Raw genomic sequence first — 15,232 nt, 5'->3', positions numbered from 1 at the left:
TGAATGGCGGAGCAGGCTCAAGGGGCCACATGGCCTACTCCTGCTTCTGTTTCTTACGAACTTATGTTCATTGCTTATGTTTTTCTGCAGTGTTGGTGATGGGCTTTGCTAATGTAGGCCCTGGTTTGTTAAATCAGTGCCTTAATACTATGTTTTAATGAGTTTTGGGGACATGGCCTATTTTGTTTGTGTATCTGGTTAGCTTTGAAAGCGTACTGATAAACAAAATAGCTTTTAGTGGAAAATTTTGTAGAGACCTTGATTTGCTAACTTGCTTTTTAAAGCATATTTAGCTGCCTAATCTAGATTTTATTTACATTCAAAATAATTGTTATGGGAACAAAGGAAAATGTTTTTGTTAAAGATAGCTTTCGTTTAATCACACTATTTATCTTGCATTCTCTAATTCTTTTGACCTTGGCACTATCTTGTACTATGTGATTTGGCCCTTCAGCCAGCATTTTGCAATAGAAGTAAATGCATATATATTGTAACGAAACTGAAGCTTTAAAAAGTTGATACTGCTGGTTCATATGCACAAGATATAAATTGTGGTGTAATTGTAATTTCATTTTTTTTTGCTGAGTGCTATTTTATTTTCAAATACCTGCTGTCAGCCTAAAAGCTTACTAAAATGCCATTATTAATTGTGCAAAATTACAACCACTGCTAATAGTTCTTCATATTTTTATGGTAATTACTTTGACTGGATTTATATTTATCATATAAAAGAACTTCTTCAATGTATACCATACCATTGGGCTTTTAGGACCAGATATGGTATAAATGGGAAATTCAAATTGTATTGGCTAGGATATAAAAGGTATAAACATTACATACAAGCATAGTTATAACCCACTGATTAGGTTACAAATATGATAGTATATCTGGAGATCAAAGCACATCTTCAATCGGCATGAAAGGTGTAGCAAAACAATAATAAAATAGAAATGCGCTTAACACCATAGGGTACAGGAACATTGTGGTTATGTTACTGGACCAGTAATCCAGAGGCTGGGACTAATAATTCTCAAATATGAGTTCAAATCCCACCACGGCAGATGGGAAATTTAAATTCAATTAAATAAATAAAAATTGAAAAGCTGATATAAGTAATAGTGACCATGAAACTACCGGATTGTTGTAAAAACGTATCTTTAGAGAAGGAAATCTGCCATTTTAACTGGTCTGGCCTATATGTGACTCCAGACAACTTAGTTGTATTCAAAAAGTTGATTCACCACCACCTTCTCGAGGGCAACAAGGGATGGGCAATAAATGCTGGCCTTGCAAGTGATGCCCACACCCCATGAATGAATTTAAAAGAAGAAAATTCAATATGATTTATAAATGTACTTAGCACTCAGATGAAACTGTTGCTATGTCGATAGATACATGATTTTACTGTTCCAGAACTTGGCATTTGAGTTTTAGACAATTAAATACTAGAGAATTACACATCTGTCTGCATGAGGCCTTTGCTTTAATATCTACTCACTGTCTTGTGATACTTGTCCCTATGTTTGTGTATTTATTGTACTAGATGGTGATGTAGTCACTGGAAAACTTCCTTCATTTGAGAGGTGCAGTGAGACACCTGCAGATATCGTACAAGCTTCAAACTGGTTTTTAGAGGCATCAGTCCCATTATTGCAGTGTCATATTTTTTACTAGTTTTCTGTTGTGAACTGTTTCAATAAATAATGGCTATGACTGGCCACACTAGCAATAAACATTCGTACAAGAAGCCTTCAAGGAAATCATGTGTTCTGTGCTCGGAATAATTTCAATTTATTGACGGTAAACTTATGATAAAGATATTGCTTTTTTATTTAATTATTTGATGATTTTTACATATAGACTAATATATTGAAGTACTCTGGGTTAATTATAATAGTTATGTCGTGGTGAATTTTCAAAGATTTCACTCATGATAGGTTCCTGTGAATCCAACAAGTTCTTTTAAGTATTTGGAAGCTTAAATTTATGAATCGTAGAATCATAGATATTTACAACATGGAAGGAGGCCATTCAGTCCATCACGTCCATGCCAACCTAGAAGTAGCTATCCAATCTAATCCCACTTTCCAGCTCTTGGTCCCTTGCCCTGCAGGTTACGGCACTTCAAGTGCATATCCAAGAACTTTTTAAATGTTATGAGGGTTTCTGCCTCTACCACCCTTTCAGGCAGTGAGTTCCAGACCCCCACCACCCTCTGGGTGAAATAATTTGCCCTCAAATCCCCTCTCAACCTCCTACCTCTTACCCTAAACCTATGCCCCTGATTATGGACCCCTCATCCTAGGGGACTAGGGCCTTCCTATCCACTCTGCCAAGACCCTCATAATTTTATACACTTCAATTGTATCTCCCCTCAGCCTCCTCTGTTTCAAAGAAAACAATCCTAGCCTATCCAATTCTTTCTCGTAACTAAAATTCTCCAGTCCAGGCAACATCCTCATGAATCTCCTCTGTACTGTCTCTAGTGTAACTACATCGTTCCTGTAGTGCGGTGACCAGAACTGCACGTAATACTCCAGCTGTGGTCTAACCAGTGTTTTATATACGGTATAACTTCCCAGCTCTTATATTTAGTGTCTCGGCTAATAAAGGCAATATCCCATATGCATTCTTGACCACCATATCTACCTGTCCAGCCACCTTCAGGGATCTGTGGATATGAACTCCAAGGTCTCTCTGATCCTCTACACTTCTCACTGTCCTACCATTTATTGTGCATTCCTTTGCCTTGTTAGAACAAAGAACAGTACAGCACAGGAACAGGCCATTCGGCCCTCCAAGCCTGCGCCGATCTTGATGCCTGTCTAAACTAACTTCCACACACAGGTTACATTTATAGTCCCTAATAGGCAGGGCCTTTCCAAATTCATGGTCAGATGTTACGAATTTCAAGGTCACAGCATTTTAAGAATTGTGAATTTTCTGATTTCACGTATTTAAATCATAAATCTCATGGTGTCGCACAAACCATGAAAATGATCTATTTAAATCAAAAAAGACAAGGGAGGTTTCTGGTTTCAAATGGCATTTATTGTATACACAAAAACTATTGTAAAAAAAAAACTGACTACAAACAGGCCACATTCTTTACTCGCTGAAGTTAGTGGTTGAATGTGAGCATGGAGCAACCTGCAACTCTCTTTTTCATTCCCGGTCTCTGCGCTGTGAACACATGTCTGTGTTCAGCACAGCTCTCTTCATATCCACCTTGCAAGGTGGGAGATTCTGCATTCCACAGCGTTCCAAAACTGCCGCACAGGCAAAGTACAATCTGCTTCTTTTGCAATGCTTTTTTTCAGCAGGAATCTCCAGCTTACAATTCATGTCAAAGTCAGGAATGGCATCAAATGATTGTAAATCCACCACTAATAGTTGCATTTGTGCAAGGTCAAAGATATGCACAGCTTTCAGGAACGCTGCAGAAGTTTGTTGAAACCTCTGAGCCGCTTTTTCTTCACCACCTGACTCTTCCCCATAACGGTAATATTGTTTGAGATTCTTTGGCATACAAGAAGACATCTGTTGAGCGCAGGCATTTAATTCAGCGTCATCAGAGTGTTGTTTGACTGGGCTGAAGCCCAGAATAGTGCATTCTTTACTTTATTGTAAGCTTTGTGGATTGTGACGTGTCGAGATTCAAGCCAAGTGACTAAATCCATCAGTCGTGTTGCATTCTTGGCAGCAAATTGAACCTCCTCATTAAGCTGTGCATCATTTAAAAGGATTACAATGCCTGTTAAAACCTGTGTTTGCCGTGTCAGTGTGAGCTCTTCTGAGATGAAGTTTGAGTAGTATTTCAAGTGAGTTACATGATACCATACTGCCCAAAACTAAGAATTCCAATGTGTAATTACAGGTTTTGGAGGAAGGGTGATGTTTTGTTCCCCATTTCAGCTGCCTTGTAACCTGTTGCCAGTATCGAAGCTTGTGGCTAGGGCAGTGCTTGAAGATCTTTTGATAAGGTCCCGCATGGGAGATTGGTCAAGAAGGGAAGAGCCCATGGGATCCAGAGCAATTTGGCAAATTGGATAACAAAATTGGCTTAGTGGCAGAAGGCAGAGGGTGATGGTTTACAGTTGTTTTTACGGTTGGAAGCCTGTGACCAGTGGTGTGCTGCTGGGATCGGTGCTGGGACCCTTGCTGTTTGTAGTGTACTTTACTGATTTAGACCTGAATATAGAGTCAGAGAGTCATACAGCACTGAAACAGGCCCTTCGGCCCACCGAGTCTGTGCCAACCAACAACCACCCATTTTTTTTTTTATTCATTCGTGGGATGTGGGCAACGCTGGCCAGGCCAGCATTTATTGCCCATCCCTAATTGCCCTTGAGAAGGTGGTGGTGAGCTGCCTTCTTGAACCGCTGCAGTCAATTTGGGGTAGATGCTGTTAGAAAGGGAGTTCCAGGATTTTGACCCAGTGACAGTGAAGGAACGGCGATATAGTTCCAAGTCAGGATGGTGTGTGACTTGGAGGGGAACTTGCAGGTGGTGGTATTCCCATGCATCTGCTGCCCTTGTCCTTCCAGCTGGTAGAGGTCGCGGGTTTGGAAGGTGCTGTCAAAGGAGCCTTGGTGCATTGCTGCAGTGCATCTTGTAGATGGTACACACAGCTGCCACTGTGCGTCGGTGGTGGAGGGATTGAATGTTTGTAGATGGGGTGCCAATCAAGCGGGCTGCTTTGTCCTGGATGGTGTCTAACTTCTTGAGTGTTGTTGGAGATGCACCCATCCAGGCAAGTGGAGAGTATTCCATCACACTCCTGACTTGTGCCTTATGGACAGGCTTTGGGAAGTCAGGAGGTGAGTTACTCGCCTCAGGTTTCCGAGCCTCTGACCTGCTCTTGTAGCCACGGTATTTATATGGTTACTCCAGTTCAGTTTCTGGTCAATGGTAACCCCTAGGATGTTGATAGTGGGGGATTCAGCGATGGTAATACTGTTGAATGTCAAAGAACAGTACAGCACAGTAACAGGCCAATGGGCCCTTCAAGCCTGCGCCAATCTTGATGCCTGCCTAAACTAAAACCTTCTGCACTTCCGGGGACCGTATCCCTCTATTCCCATCCTATTCATGTATTTGTCAAGATGCCTCTTAAACGTCGCTATCGTTCCTGCTTCCACCACCTCCCCCGGCAGCAGGTTCCAGGCACTCACCACCCTCTGTGTAAAGAACTTGCCTCGCACATCCCCTCTAAACTTCACCCCTCGCACCTTAAATCTGTGTCCCCTAGTAACTGACTCTTCCACCCTGGTAAAAAGCTTCTGACTATCCACTGTGTCCATGCCGCTTATAACTTTGTAAACCTCTATCATGTCGCCCCTCCACCTCCGTCGTTCCAATGAAAACAATCCGAATTTATCCAACCTCTCCTCATAGCTAATGCCCTCCAGACCAGGCAACATCCTGGTAAACCTCTTCTGGACCTTCTCCAAAGCCTCCACGTCCTTCTGGTAGTGTGGCGACCAGAATTGCACACAATATTCTAAGTGTGGCCTAACTAAAGTTCTGTACAGCTGCAGCATGACTTGCCAATTTTTATACTCTATGCCCCAACCGATGAAGGCAAGCATGCCTTATGCCTTCTTGACTACCTTATCCACCTGCATTGCCACTTTCAGTGACCTGTGGACCTGTACGCCCAGATCTCTCTGCCTTTCAGTACTCCTAAGGGTTCCACCATTTACTGTATACTTCCCACCTGCATTAGACCTTCCAAAATGCATTACCTCACATTTGTCCGGATTAAACTCCATCTGCCATTTCTCCGCCCAAGTCTCCAACCGATCAATATCCTGCTGTATCCTCTGACAATCCTCATCACTGTCCGCAACTCCACCAACCTTTGTGTCGTCCGCAAACTTACTAATCAGACCAGCTACATTTTCCTCCAAATCATTTATATATACTACAAACAGCAAAGGTCCCAGCACTGATCCCTGCGGAACACCGCTAGTCGAGCCTCCATTCAGAAAAAACCCTTCCACTGCTACCCGTCTTCTATGACAGAGCCAGTTCTGTATCGATCTTGCCAGCTCACCTCTGATCCCATGTAACTTCACCTTTTGTACCAGTCTGCCATGAGGGACCTTGTCAAAGGCTTTACTGAAGTCCATACAGACAACATCCACTGCCCTTCCTTCATCAATCATCTTCATCACTTCCTCAAAAAACTCAATCAAGTTAGTGAGACACGACCTCCTCTTCACAAAACCATGCTGCCTCTCGCTAATAAGTTTGTTTGTTTCCAAATGGGAGTAAATCCTGTCCCGAAGAATCCTCTCTAATAATTTCCCTACCACTGACGCAAGGCTCACCGGCCTATAATTTCCTGGATTATCCTTGCCACCCTTCTTAAACAAAGGAACAACATTGGCTATTCTCCAGTCCTCTGGGACCTCACCTGTAGCCAATGAGAATACAAAGATTTCTGTCAAGGCCCCAGCAATTTCTTCCCTTGCCTCCCTCAGTATTCTGGGGTAGATCCAAGGGGAGATGGTTAGATTCTCTCTTGTTGCAGATGGTCATTGCCTGGCACTTGTGTGGCGCGAATGTTACTTGCCACTTATCAGCCCAGGCCTGGATATTGTCCAGGTCTTGCTGCATTTCTACACGGACTGCTTCAGTATCTGAGGAGTCACGAATGGTGCTGAACATTGTGCAATCATCCGTGAACATCCCTACTTCTGACCTTATGATTGAAGGAAGGTCATTGATGAAGCAGCTGAAGATGGTTGGGCCTAGGACACTACCCTGAGGAACTCCTGCAGTGATGTCCTGGAGCTCAGAATATTGACCTCCAACACCCACAACCATCTTCCTTTGTGCTAGGTATGACTCAAGCCAGCGGAGGGTTTTCCCCCGATTCCCACTGACCTCAATTTTGCTAGGGCTCCTTGAAGTAATACTCGGGTCAAATGCTGCCTTGATGTCAAGGGCAGTCACTCTCACCTCACCTCTTGAGTTCAGCCCTTTTGTCCATATTTGAACCAAGGCTGTAATGAGGTCAGGAGCTGAGTGGCCCTGGCGGAATCCAAACTGATCATCATTGAGCAGGTTATTGCTAAGCAAGTGCTGCTTGATGACGCTGTTGATGACCCCCTCCATCACTTTACTGATGATTGAGAGTAGGCTGATGGGCAGTAATTGGCCGGGTTGGATTTGTCCTGCTTTTTGTGTACAGGACATACCTGGGCAATTTTCCACATTGCAGGGTAGATGCCAGTGTTGTAGCTGTACTGGAACAGCTTGGCTAGGGGCGCGGCAAGTTCTGGAGCACAGGTCTTCAGTACTATTGCCGGAATATTGTCAGGGCCCATAGCTTTTGCAGTATCCAGTGCCTTCAGTCGTTTCTTGATATCACGCGGAGTGAATCGAATTGGCTGAAGTCTGGCATCTGTGATGCTGGGGACTTCAGGAGGAGGCCGAGATGGATCATCAACTCGGCACTTCTGGCTGAAGATTGTTGCAAATGCTTCAGCCTTATCTTTCGCACTGATATGCTGGGCTCCCCCATCATTGAGGATGGGGATATTTGTGGAGCCACCTCCTCCAGTTAGTTGTTTCATTGTCCACCACCATTCGCGGCTGGATGCGGCAGGACTGCAGAGCTTAGATCTGATCCGTTGGTTATGGGATCGCTTAGCTCTGTCTATCGCATGCTGCTTACGCAGTTTGGCACGCAGATGTTCCTGTGCTGTCGCTGCACCAGGTTGACAGCTCATTTTGAGTTTTGCCTGATGCTGCTCCTGGCATGCCCTCCTGCACTCTTCATTGAACCAGGGTTTGTCTCCTGGGTTGATGGTAATGGTGGAGTGGGGGATATGCCGGGCCATGAGGTTACAGATTGTGGTTGAGTACAATTCTGCTGCTGCTGATGGTCCACAGTGCCTCATGGATGCCCAGTTTTGCATTGCTAGATCTGTTTGAAATCTATCCCATTTAGCACGGTGATAGTGTCACATAACACAATGGACGGTATCCTCAATGTGAAGGCGGGACTTCGTCTCCACAAGGACTGTGTTGTGGTTACACCTACCAATACAGTCATGGACAGACACATCTGCAGTAGGCAGATTGGTGAGGACAAGGTCAAGTATGTTTTTCCCTCATGTTGGTTCCCCCACCACTTGCCGCAGACCCAGTCTAGCAGTTATGTCCTTTAGGACTCGGCCAGCTCGGTCAGTAGTGGTGCTACTGAGCCACTCTTGGTGATGGACATTGAAGTCCCCCACCCAGAGGACATTTTGTGCCCTTGCCACCCTCAGTGCTTCCTCCAAGTGGTGTTCAACATGGCGGAGTACTGAGTCATCAGCTGAGGGAGGGCGGTAGGTGGTAATCAGTAGGAGGTTGCCTTGCCCATGTTTGACCTGATGCCATGAGACTTCATGGGGTCCGGAGTCGATGTTGAGAACTCCCAGGGCAACCCCCTCCTGTATACCACTGTGCCACCACCTCTGCTGGGTCTGTCCTGCCGGTGGGACAGGACATACCCAGGGATAGTGATTGCAGTGTCTGGGACATTGTCTGTAAGGTATGATTCCGTAAGTATGACTATGTCAGGCTGTTGCTTGACTAGTCTGTGGGACAGCTCTCCCAACTTTGGCACAAGCCCCCAGATGTTAGTAAGGAGGACTTTGCAGGGTCGACAGGGCTGGGTTTGCCGTTGTCGTTTCCGTTGCCTAGGTCGGTGCTGGGTGGTCCGTCGGGTTTCATTCCTTTTTATTAACTTCGTAGCGGTAGGTACAACTGAGTGGCTTGCTAGGCCATTTCAGAGGGCAGATAAGAGTTAACCACATTGCTGTGGGTCTGGAGTCACATGTAGGCCAGACCAGGTAAGGACAGCAGATTTCCTTCCCTAAAGGACATTAGTGAACCAGATGGGTTTTTACAACAATCGACAATGGTTTGCCATCATTAGACTAGCTTTTAATTCCAGATTTATTAATTTAATTCAAATTCCACCTTCTGCTGTGGTGGGAATTGAACCCATGTCCCCAGAGAAATACCCTGGGTCTCTGAGTTACTAGTCCAGTGATACTGCCTACCCTAATCCTGCATTAATCCCATATTCCGTACCACATCCCCACCATTCTGCTACCACCTACCTACACTAGGGTTCTTTGGCTGTGGGAGGAAACCGGAGCACCCGGCGGAAACCCACGCGGTCTCAGGGAGAACTTGAAAAGTCCGCACAGGCAGTACCCAGAACTGAACCCGGCTCGCTGGAGCTGTGAGGCTGCGGTGCTAACCACTGCCCCACTGTCCTGCCCTATTGAGGTATACAAAATTATGAGGGGCATTGATAGGATATAGATGAAACTTTTTCCCTTAGCGGAGAGGTCAGTAACCGGGGGCATAGATTTAAGATTAAGGGCCAGGAGGTTTAGAGGGGATTTGAGGAGAAAAAATTTCACCCAGAGGGTGATTGGAATCTGAAACACACTGCCTGAAGGGGTGGTAGAGGCAGGAACCCTCACAACATTTAAGAAGTATTTAGATGAGCACTTGAAATGCTGTAGCATACAAGGCTATGGGCCAAGTGCTGGAAAATGAAATTAGAATAGATAGGTGCTTGATGGCCAGCACGGACACGATGGGCCGAAAGGCCTGTTTCTGTGCTGTATAACTCTATGATTCTATCTTTTTAATGTAACTCACCAGTTTATCGTCTTTACCAAACTTGCTTTTCCACAGCTCACTGACAAGAGAAATAAAATGTGCTTTACATGTCATTAGGCATTAGTATTAGGCATTACACCTTGGAGCACAGATTTGAAAGACTTTGTCACGTAAGTTGCATTGTCACTAATGAAAGCCGACACTTTGTTGAAATCTGAACCATATTTTGAAATGGTTTTATCACTTGGGAAACTGTGCTATAATTAACAGCTTCTATGTGGACACATTCTGCGAGCACTATTGTTAGCTTTCCTGACTGTACATCTTCTGCTTTATCAGACAAAATCAAACAAAACATGCAACACATAGATGTCTTGCTCATCTGTGGACTTATACAAATAATTGCAAAAGACTCATGCGATTGCTTTCGGACTCTAAATGGCGCTGACCTTTTGCCCTCTGTATGTGATCCAATGAAACATCGCATTTTGTACAAAACTGTATCCCACCATCGGCATGCAGAATTTAGCTTTCAAATTCTTTCACTCAATGTGCTGCAGTATTGGTTGTGCCGTTTCTGATTTGCTCATTCCTGCATTCTCACTTGTCTGCTAATACTTGAGTCTGCTTCTCTCAAAACTTCATCAGGAGCACTCACACATCTACCAATCAGCGAGTTGAGCCTTGTGTCAGTCATTAAAATGCACAATGTTTGCAACATGCCCAGCATTTAGCGAGGTGAGCCTTGTGTCAATGAATAAAATGCGCAAAGTTTGCAAAATGGTCGATTTCACGGAGGACACAAGATTTCACAGTCTGTGACGCAATTTTCATGGCTATGAATTTGATACGGCCCTACTCTTTCATCAGTTATCTACTTGCTCTTTATGTATTTTTTTTTAAATTGGATTTTCCTTTATTTTACTTACCAACCAACAGTTGAAGCAAAACCAGGTCCTTCTATTCAGTAATGTATATTCTTTAGTTATTCTTGCAATGGGCTCCATACCAACAGGCCATCAGTCTCCTTTTTCAGTATGTGATGTCTGTTTTTGATAAATGACCAAGGGCTTAATTTTAATCCGGCGAGGGGGATCCTGGTAATGGGCCGGAAGGCGGGAGGAGACCTCACCTCGGCCCTCCGTCAGACCCCGGTTGCTATTTCACGGCGGGCAGGCAATTAACTGCCCATGATCCGGGACAGTGTCCTTTTTAGGGATGAACTCCTGCCTCCAGAGCTGCCAGCCATTCGGAAGGCTGGCGGCTGTGCAGTACCGGCAATGCCTTCGGGAGGGATAGCCATTCCTCGGCCTACAGCCTTCCCTGCCCCGGGCAAAATGTCAGGGGGCCCAGGCAATGTTGGGAATGGCGCCCTGTGCCATTATGTGTCCCCCATGCCCACCTCCAAGGACCAAACAAAATTCTGCCCCAGGAATCTACAGTTATCTGTCTAAGACCTGATGCCAGAAGCATAATTATGGAAGTGGGGTCTAATATTGGTCACATGTTGAACCCTAGAAAATAAGGTAACGGGGTTCTATGTCTTGTTCAACGCTGGCAGTAATTGTATCACTTGACAGTCGGGAGAGCGGTCTGGAGAGGTGGATCATATTTAGAACATCTGGACCCAAGTGCTTTGGTCAATTTTACTCATTTAAAAAATAGTCCTTTTAGTGCGAATAGAATAACATATGAGTGATGAAAATGTTTAGATATCGAAGACTAACATTCGAATAAGAATTCAGTATTTATTTAGGAATATTATAAGCGTGTAACTAAAATTAACGAAGTGAATTACTATGTAGTCTTAAAGATTATTTGTGATTTTTGCTAACAGTTAATAGACAAGAAGATATTAGCCTAGTTTGACTTTCCTTTTTTTGTTTAATCAAGCTGATATTCTGGAAGCCAGAGCAACAACTTGCAGTAGTTTTTACACAAATGGATTTAGATTTTCATTTACATTTGCATAATAAAGTTCAGTATTTTCCTCTTGTATGGCAGTATTCTTTGGAAGGGCATATGTAAATGCATTAACTTTAATTCCAGTTGAGTAATTGTGTATATTAAAACAATATATCAGTAATGAACACATGCTTATGTATCAAATGATGTTGTTTGTTATTTCTAGTTTTAACCTGAACAGTTGTCATTTTATTTGGTTTTAGTTGCAAAGAGCAGGGGTTTTTCAGAGAGCAAGTCACAATTTTAGCAATTTTGCAGCACACAAAACATTGCAGTTCTGACTCAATTTGCAAAGCTACTATTGAATTTGATATATCAGCTTTCCAAATTTTTATCCTTTCAACCATTTCAAGGATGGGGAAGGGAGGGGGGGGTTCACATTATTTATTAAAATACTGGGAAATTGCCGCAGTTGCGCATCACCAAATGTTTGCTTAAATGTTACCGTTTGCACTATTTAAAAATAAATTTGTTTGTAATTTGCTCTCTAGAATTTCTCAACTTTTTTTAACTTGTTTTAGATAATCAAATTTGTATGCCTGATAATTTCAAGTTTAAAAATATGAACATAATTTTCTGTGCACGACTTAAAGACATATGTTTAAAACATTACTAAGATTTCCATACATTTAAAACATTGAAATAACTAAAAACACAAAGGTAACTATTTAAATAAATTAATATGAAGTGCATTTTTATTTTTCTCTGTTTATCCACTAGGTACCTCTCGTGGACCCAGTCCTATAAGCCTTGGGACGCAAGACTCCTTACCAGTTGCAACTGCTTTCACAGAGTCTGTTAATGCTTATTTCAAGGGAGCAGACCCATCTAAGTACGTGGATCTGATTTACAGTACAGTACTAATCATTTTGTTAACCCTAAATTTACAGAAAAATGAAATTATTTAAAATAAAAATGAATGCACTTCTGTTAAATTGCTGCATTTGAAGAATTGCAAATATATCCTGAAAAAAACTCAATCTCAGATCATCAAAAATGAGATACTGTAAAAATAGAAATTTTTGGTGTATGGTATATTGTGATTTATTTTTCAATTGTCCTTATTGTAGTTAGTACTGCAGTTCTAATAGATTGAATTTAAATGATAGCACAATTTAGCCCATTGTACAAACAATACCGGTATATTGAAATACAAATAATTACCTTTTAAAGAAGTCTTTTACATTTACAATTGATGCAACTGGTAAACACATTGTTAAAAATTTACTCTCCTATCACTAATAAGTAAAGGAACATCACAGTGTGCTCTAGGCAAGCAAACTAGAAGGACTCCGGTTCATCTCCTGGTGCTGAGTTAGCAGACTTTATTCGAGCAGCAGTTGGGCACTACACTTGGTCTCAATGGCTGGAATTTTATGCACCGCCTGGGAGCATGCAGGCAGGCAAAGGGGTGGGGGGCATAAAATCAGGTGACATGGCGAAGGGTGGTGTTTTTTCAGCAGCGACGAGGTGTCGGGTGGCCCACCCACCCTTGGGCCAATGAGGTCTTTAAGTGGCTAATTAATGGCCACTTATGGGCCTCTTTCCACTGCCACTAGTATTTTATCTGTGGCGGAAGGGGTGCCCACGCCACATGGCAAGGCCGCCAGGTATACCCTGGGCCTCCATCGCTGCCTGGCCCAGGGCCTTCTGCAGTCACAGTAGTGGCCACCACTCCCCATGGTGCCACTGGGACTGAAGGGCTGCGGCCTTCTAATTGGCTGTCAGCTTTTGGAGGCGAGACATCCTGCTACATGGGGGTGGAAGCCACGAACACAGACAACTAATTGCCTGCAAGATCGTGCTGTGGCTTCAGGGGCTCACCCAACTTTCCAGCTGTTGGGCGGGCCACTGCCTCCGTGTTAAATCCCAGCCAATGTTCCTGAACTAGGGAGGGAAAAGGTAAACAAGTGTTTCTGCTGTAGTCTGTAAATAAGTGAACCGTAAGACCATGAACAGATTTGCTGTTATGCCCTGCACGGTTTGATGGCCTACCAATATGTGAAGAAGCAAGCTTTTGGACATCTGACCTAATATCTCCTTTTGTGGGTGTCATACTTTGTTTTATAATGTTCCTGTGAAGCGCCTTGGGATATTTTATTACGTTAAAGCCAGTATATATATATATATATATAAGTTATTGTTGTTGAATAGCCACATGGATAAAATATAAAATGTACCTCAATAACTATAACCACTAAGAAACAATGCCTTCAGGAGATTTGGGGAGAAAATTGGTAAAATTACTTCTTCTGTTTCTGTGCAAGAAAAAAGGCTTAATGACCCTATAAGATCACAAGTTCCACAGTTTTGTGTTGCTAATATTTAACTCTTATTCTAAGCAAGCACCTGCAATAATAAAAATCTTAGATTGTAGGTCTTTTTCTTTTGTTAACCTGATTAGGTGAATTTGCTTGAATTATTCTTTTAATATGATTTTAGACAGCTCCTTAATTAGAACAGGCTGTACCTCAGTGACTTAAACAAATATAGGTTAGGCCACAGTTCAAGTACTGTGTGTAGTTTTGGTCACCCTGTTAGAGGTTAAAGAGATAGGAAGGGGCAAGGCCATGAAGGGATTTAAGCACGAGGATGAGAATCTTAAAGTCAGGATAATGGGAGCCGTGAAGCAATGGAGGTCAGTGAGGGAAGGTGATGAGCAAATGGGATTTGGCACAGCATAGGAGATAGGCAACAGTGTTTTGGATGAACTGCAGCTTAGAGAGAGTGGTGGATAGGCAGTTTGCAAGGAGAACATTGGAATAGCTGAGTATGGAGGCAATAGAGACATAAGAATGTTCGAAGCTTTTGGAATAAGTTTGGGGAAGGGTGGTGAGGAGGCAGGTGATGTTGTGGAGGTGTTTTCTGATGGAGAGGTTATGGGTTTGGAAATTAAGTTCAGGGACAAATGGGTTGCAAATATCTAGTTCAGCCTAAAATGTGCTGTTTCTTGTTATGGGAGAGCAAAGGAGTCATGGAGAGGGCACAGAGTTGTGGTAAGGGTTGAAGAAGATTGTTTAGGTCTTCTCATTGTTTAGTTTGAGGAAATTGAGGCTAACCAAGGCTAGATACTGGACAAGCAGTCTGACAGTACAGATGTTGAGAGTGTTGGTGGAGCGTTAGTGCCAGATAGCATCAGCAAACGTGCAAGTTAACTTTGTTTGCAGATAATATCACGATGTCATAATGTTGCATGTAGATGAGGAAGAGGACAAGTATGGAACCCTGGAGAATTTCCAAGATGGTAAAGGGGTGGAAAGAGGAGATGGTGTGACAGGATTGGGTAGGTCAAGATAGAACCAAGCTAGGGCAGTCACACTAAGTTGGACGACGGAGGAGAGGTGTTGGAGGTGGTTAGTGCAGTTGACCCTGTCCAAGACTGCAGAGAGGTTGAAGATAAGGACCTATGTTATATTTAAAGTTATCACATTGTTGATCTGTTGACCTGTTTGACTTGTCTGCCCAGCTAATTTGGCCCAGTCCTTCTGTATCTCACTGAACTTTGTCTTGCCAGTCTTGCATTCTTATCTTTGACTCTTTATTGTCCTTTTCTATTCTTACATTGAGGCTCCCTATGTTGTGATCTCCATTTTCCAATTGTTCTCCTACTCTCGCATCAGCTTATTTG

General features: G+C 43.2%; 1 protein-coding gene across 1 annotated transcript in view; it reads left to right on the top strand.

Moving 5' to 3' along the window:
• Positions 1–15,232, top strand: part of fcho2 (FCH and mu domain containing endocytic adaptor 2) — a 311,078-nt gene that overhangs the window by 253,374 nt on the left and 42,472 nt on the right. Inside the window, exon 22 of the mRNA XM_068029556.1 lies at positions 12,325–12,436. Within this exon, the coding sequence (XP_067885657.1) occupies positions 12,325–12,436 (112 nt within the window). The remainder of the gene's footprint in view (positions 1–12,324; positions 12,437–15,232) is intronic.

Source organism: Heterodontus francisci, chromosome 4 (assembly GCF_036365525.1).
Source record: "Heterodontus francisci isolate sHetFra1 chromosome 4, sHetFra1.hap1, whole genome shotgun sequence".
Taxonomy (NCBI): domain Eukaryota; kingdom Metazoa; phylum Chordata; class Chondrichthyes; order Heterodontiformes; family Heterodontidae; genus Heterodontus; species Heterodontus francisci.
This window is presented reverse-complemented; position numbering and strand designations above follow the sequence as displayed.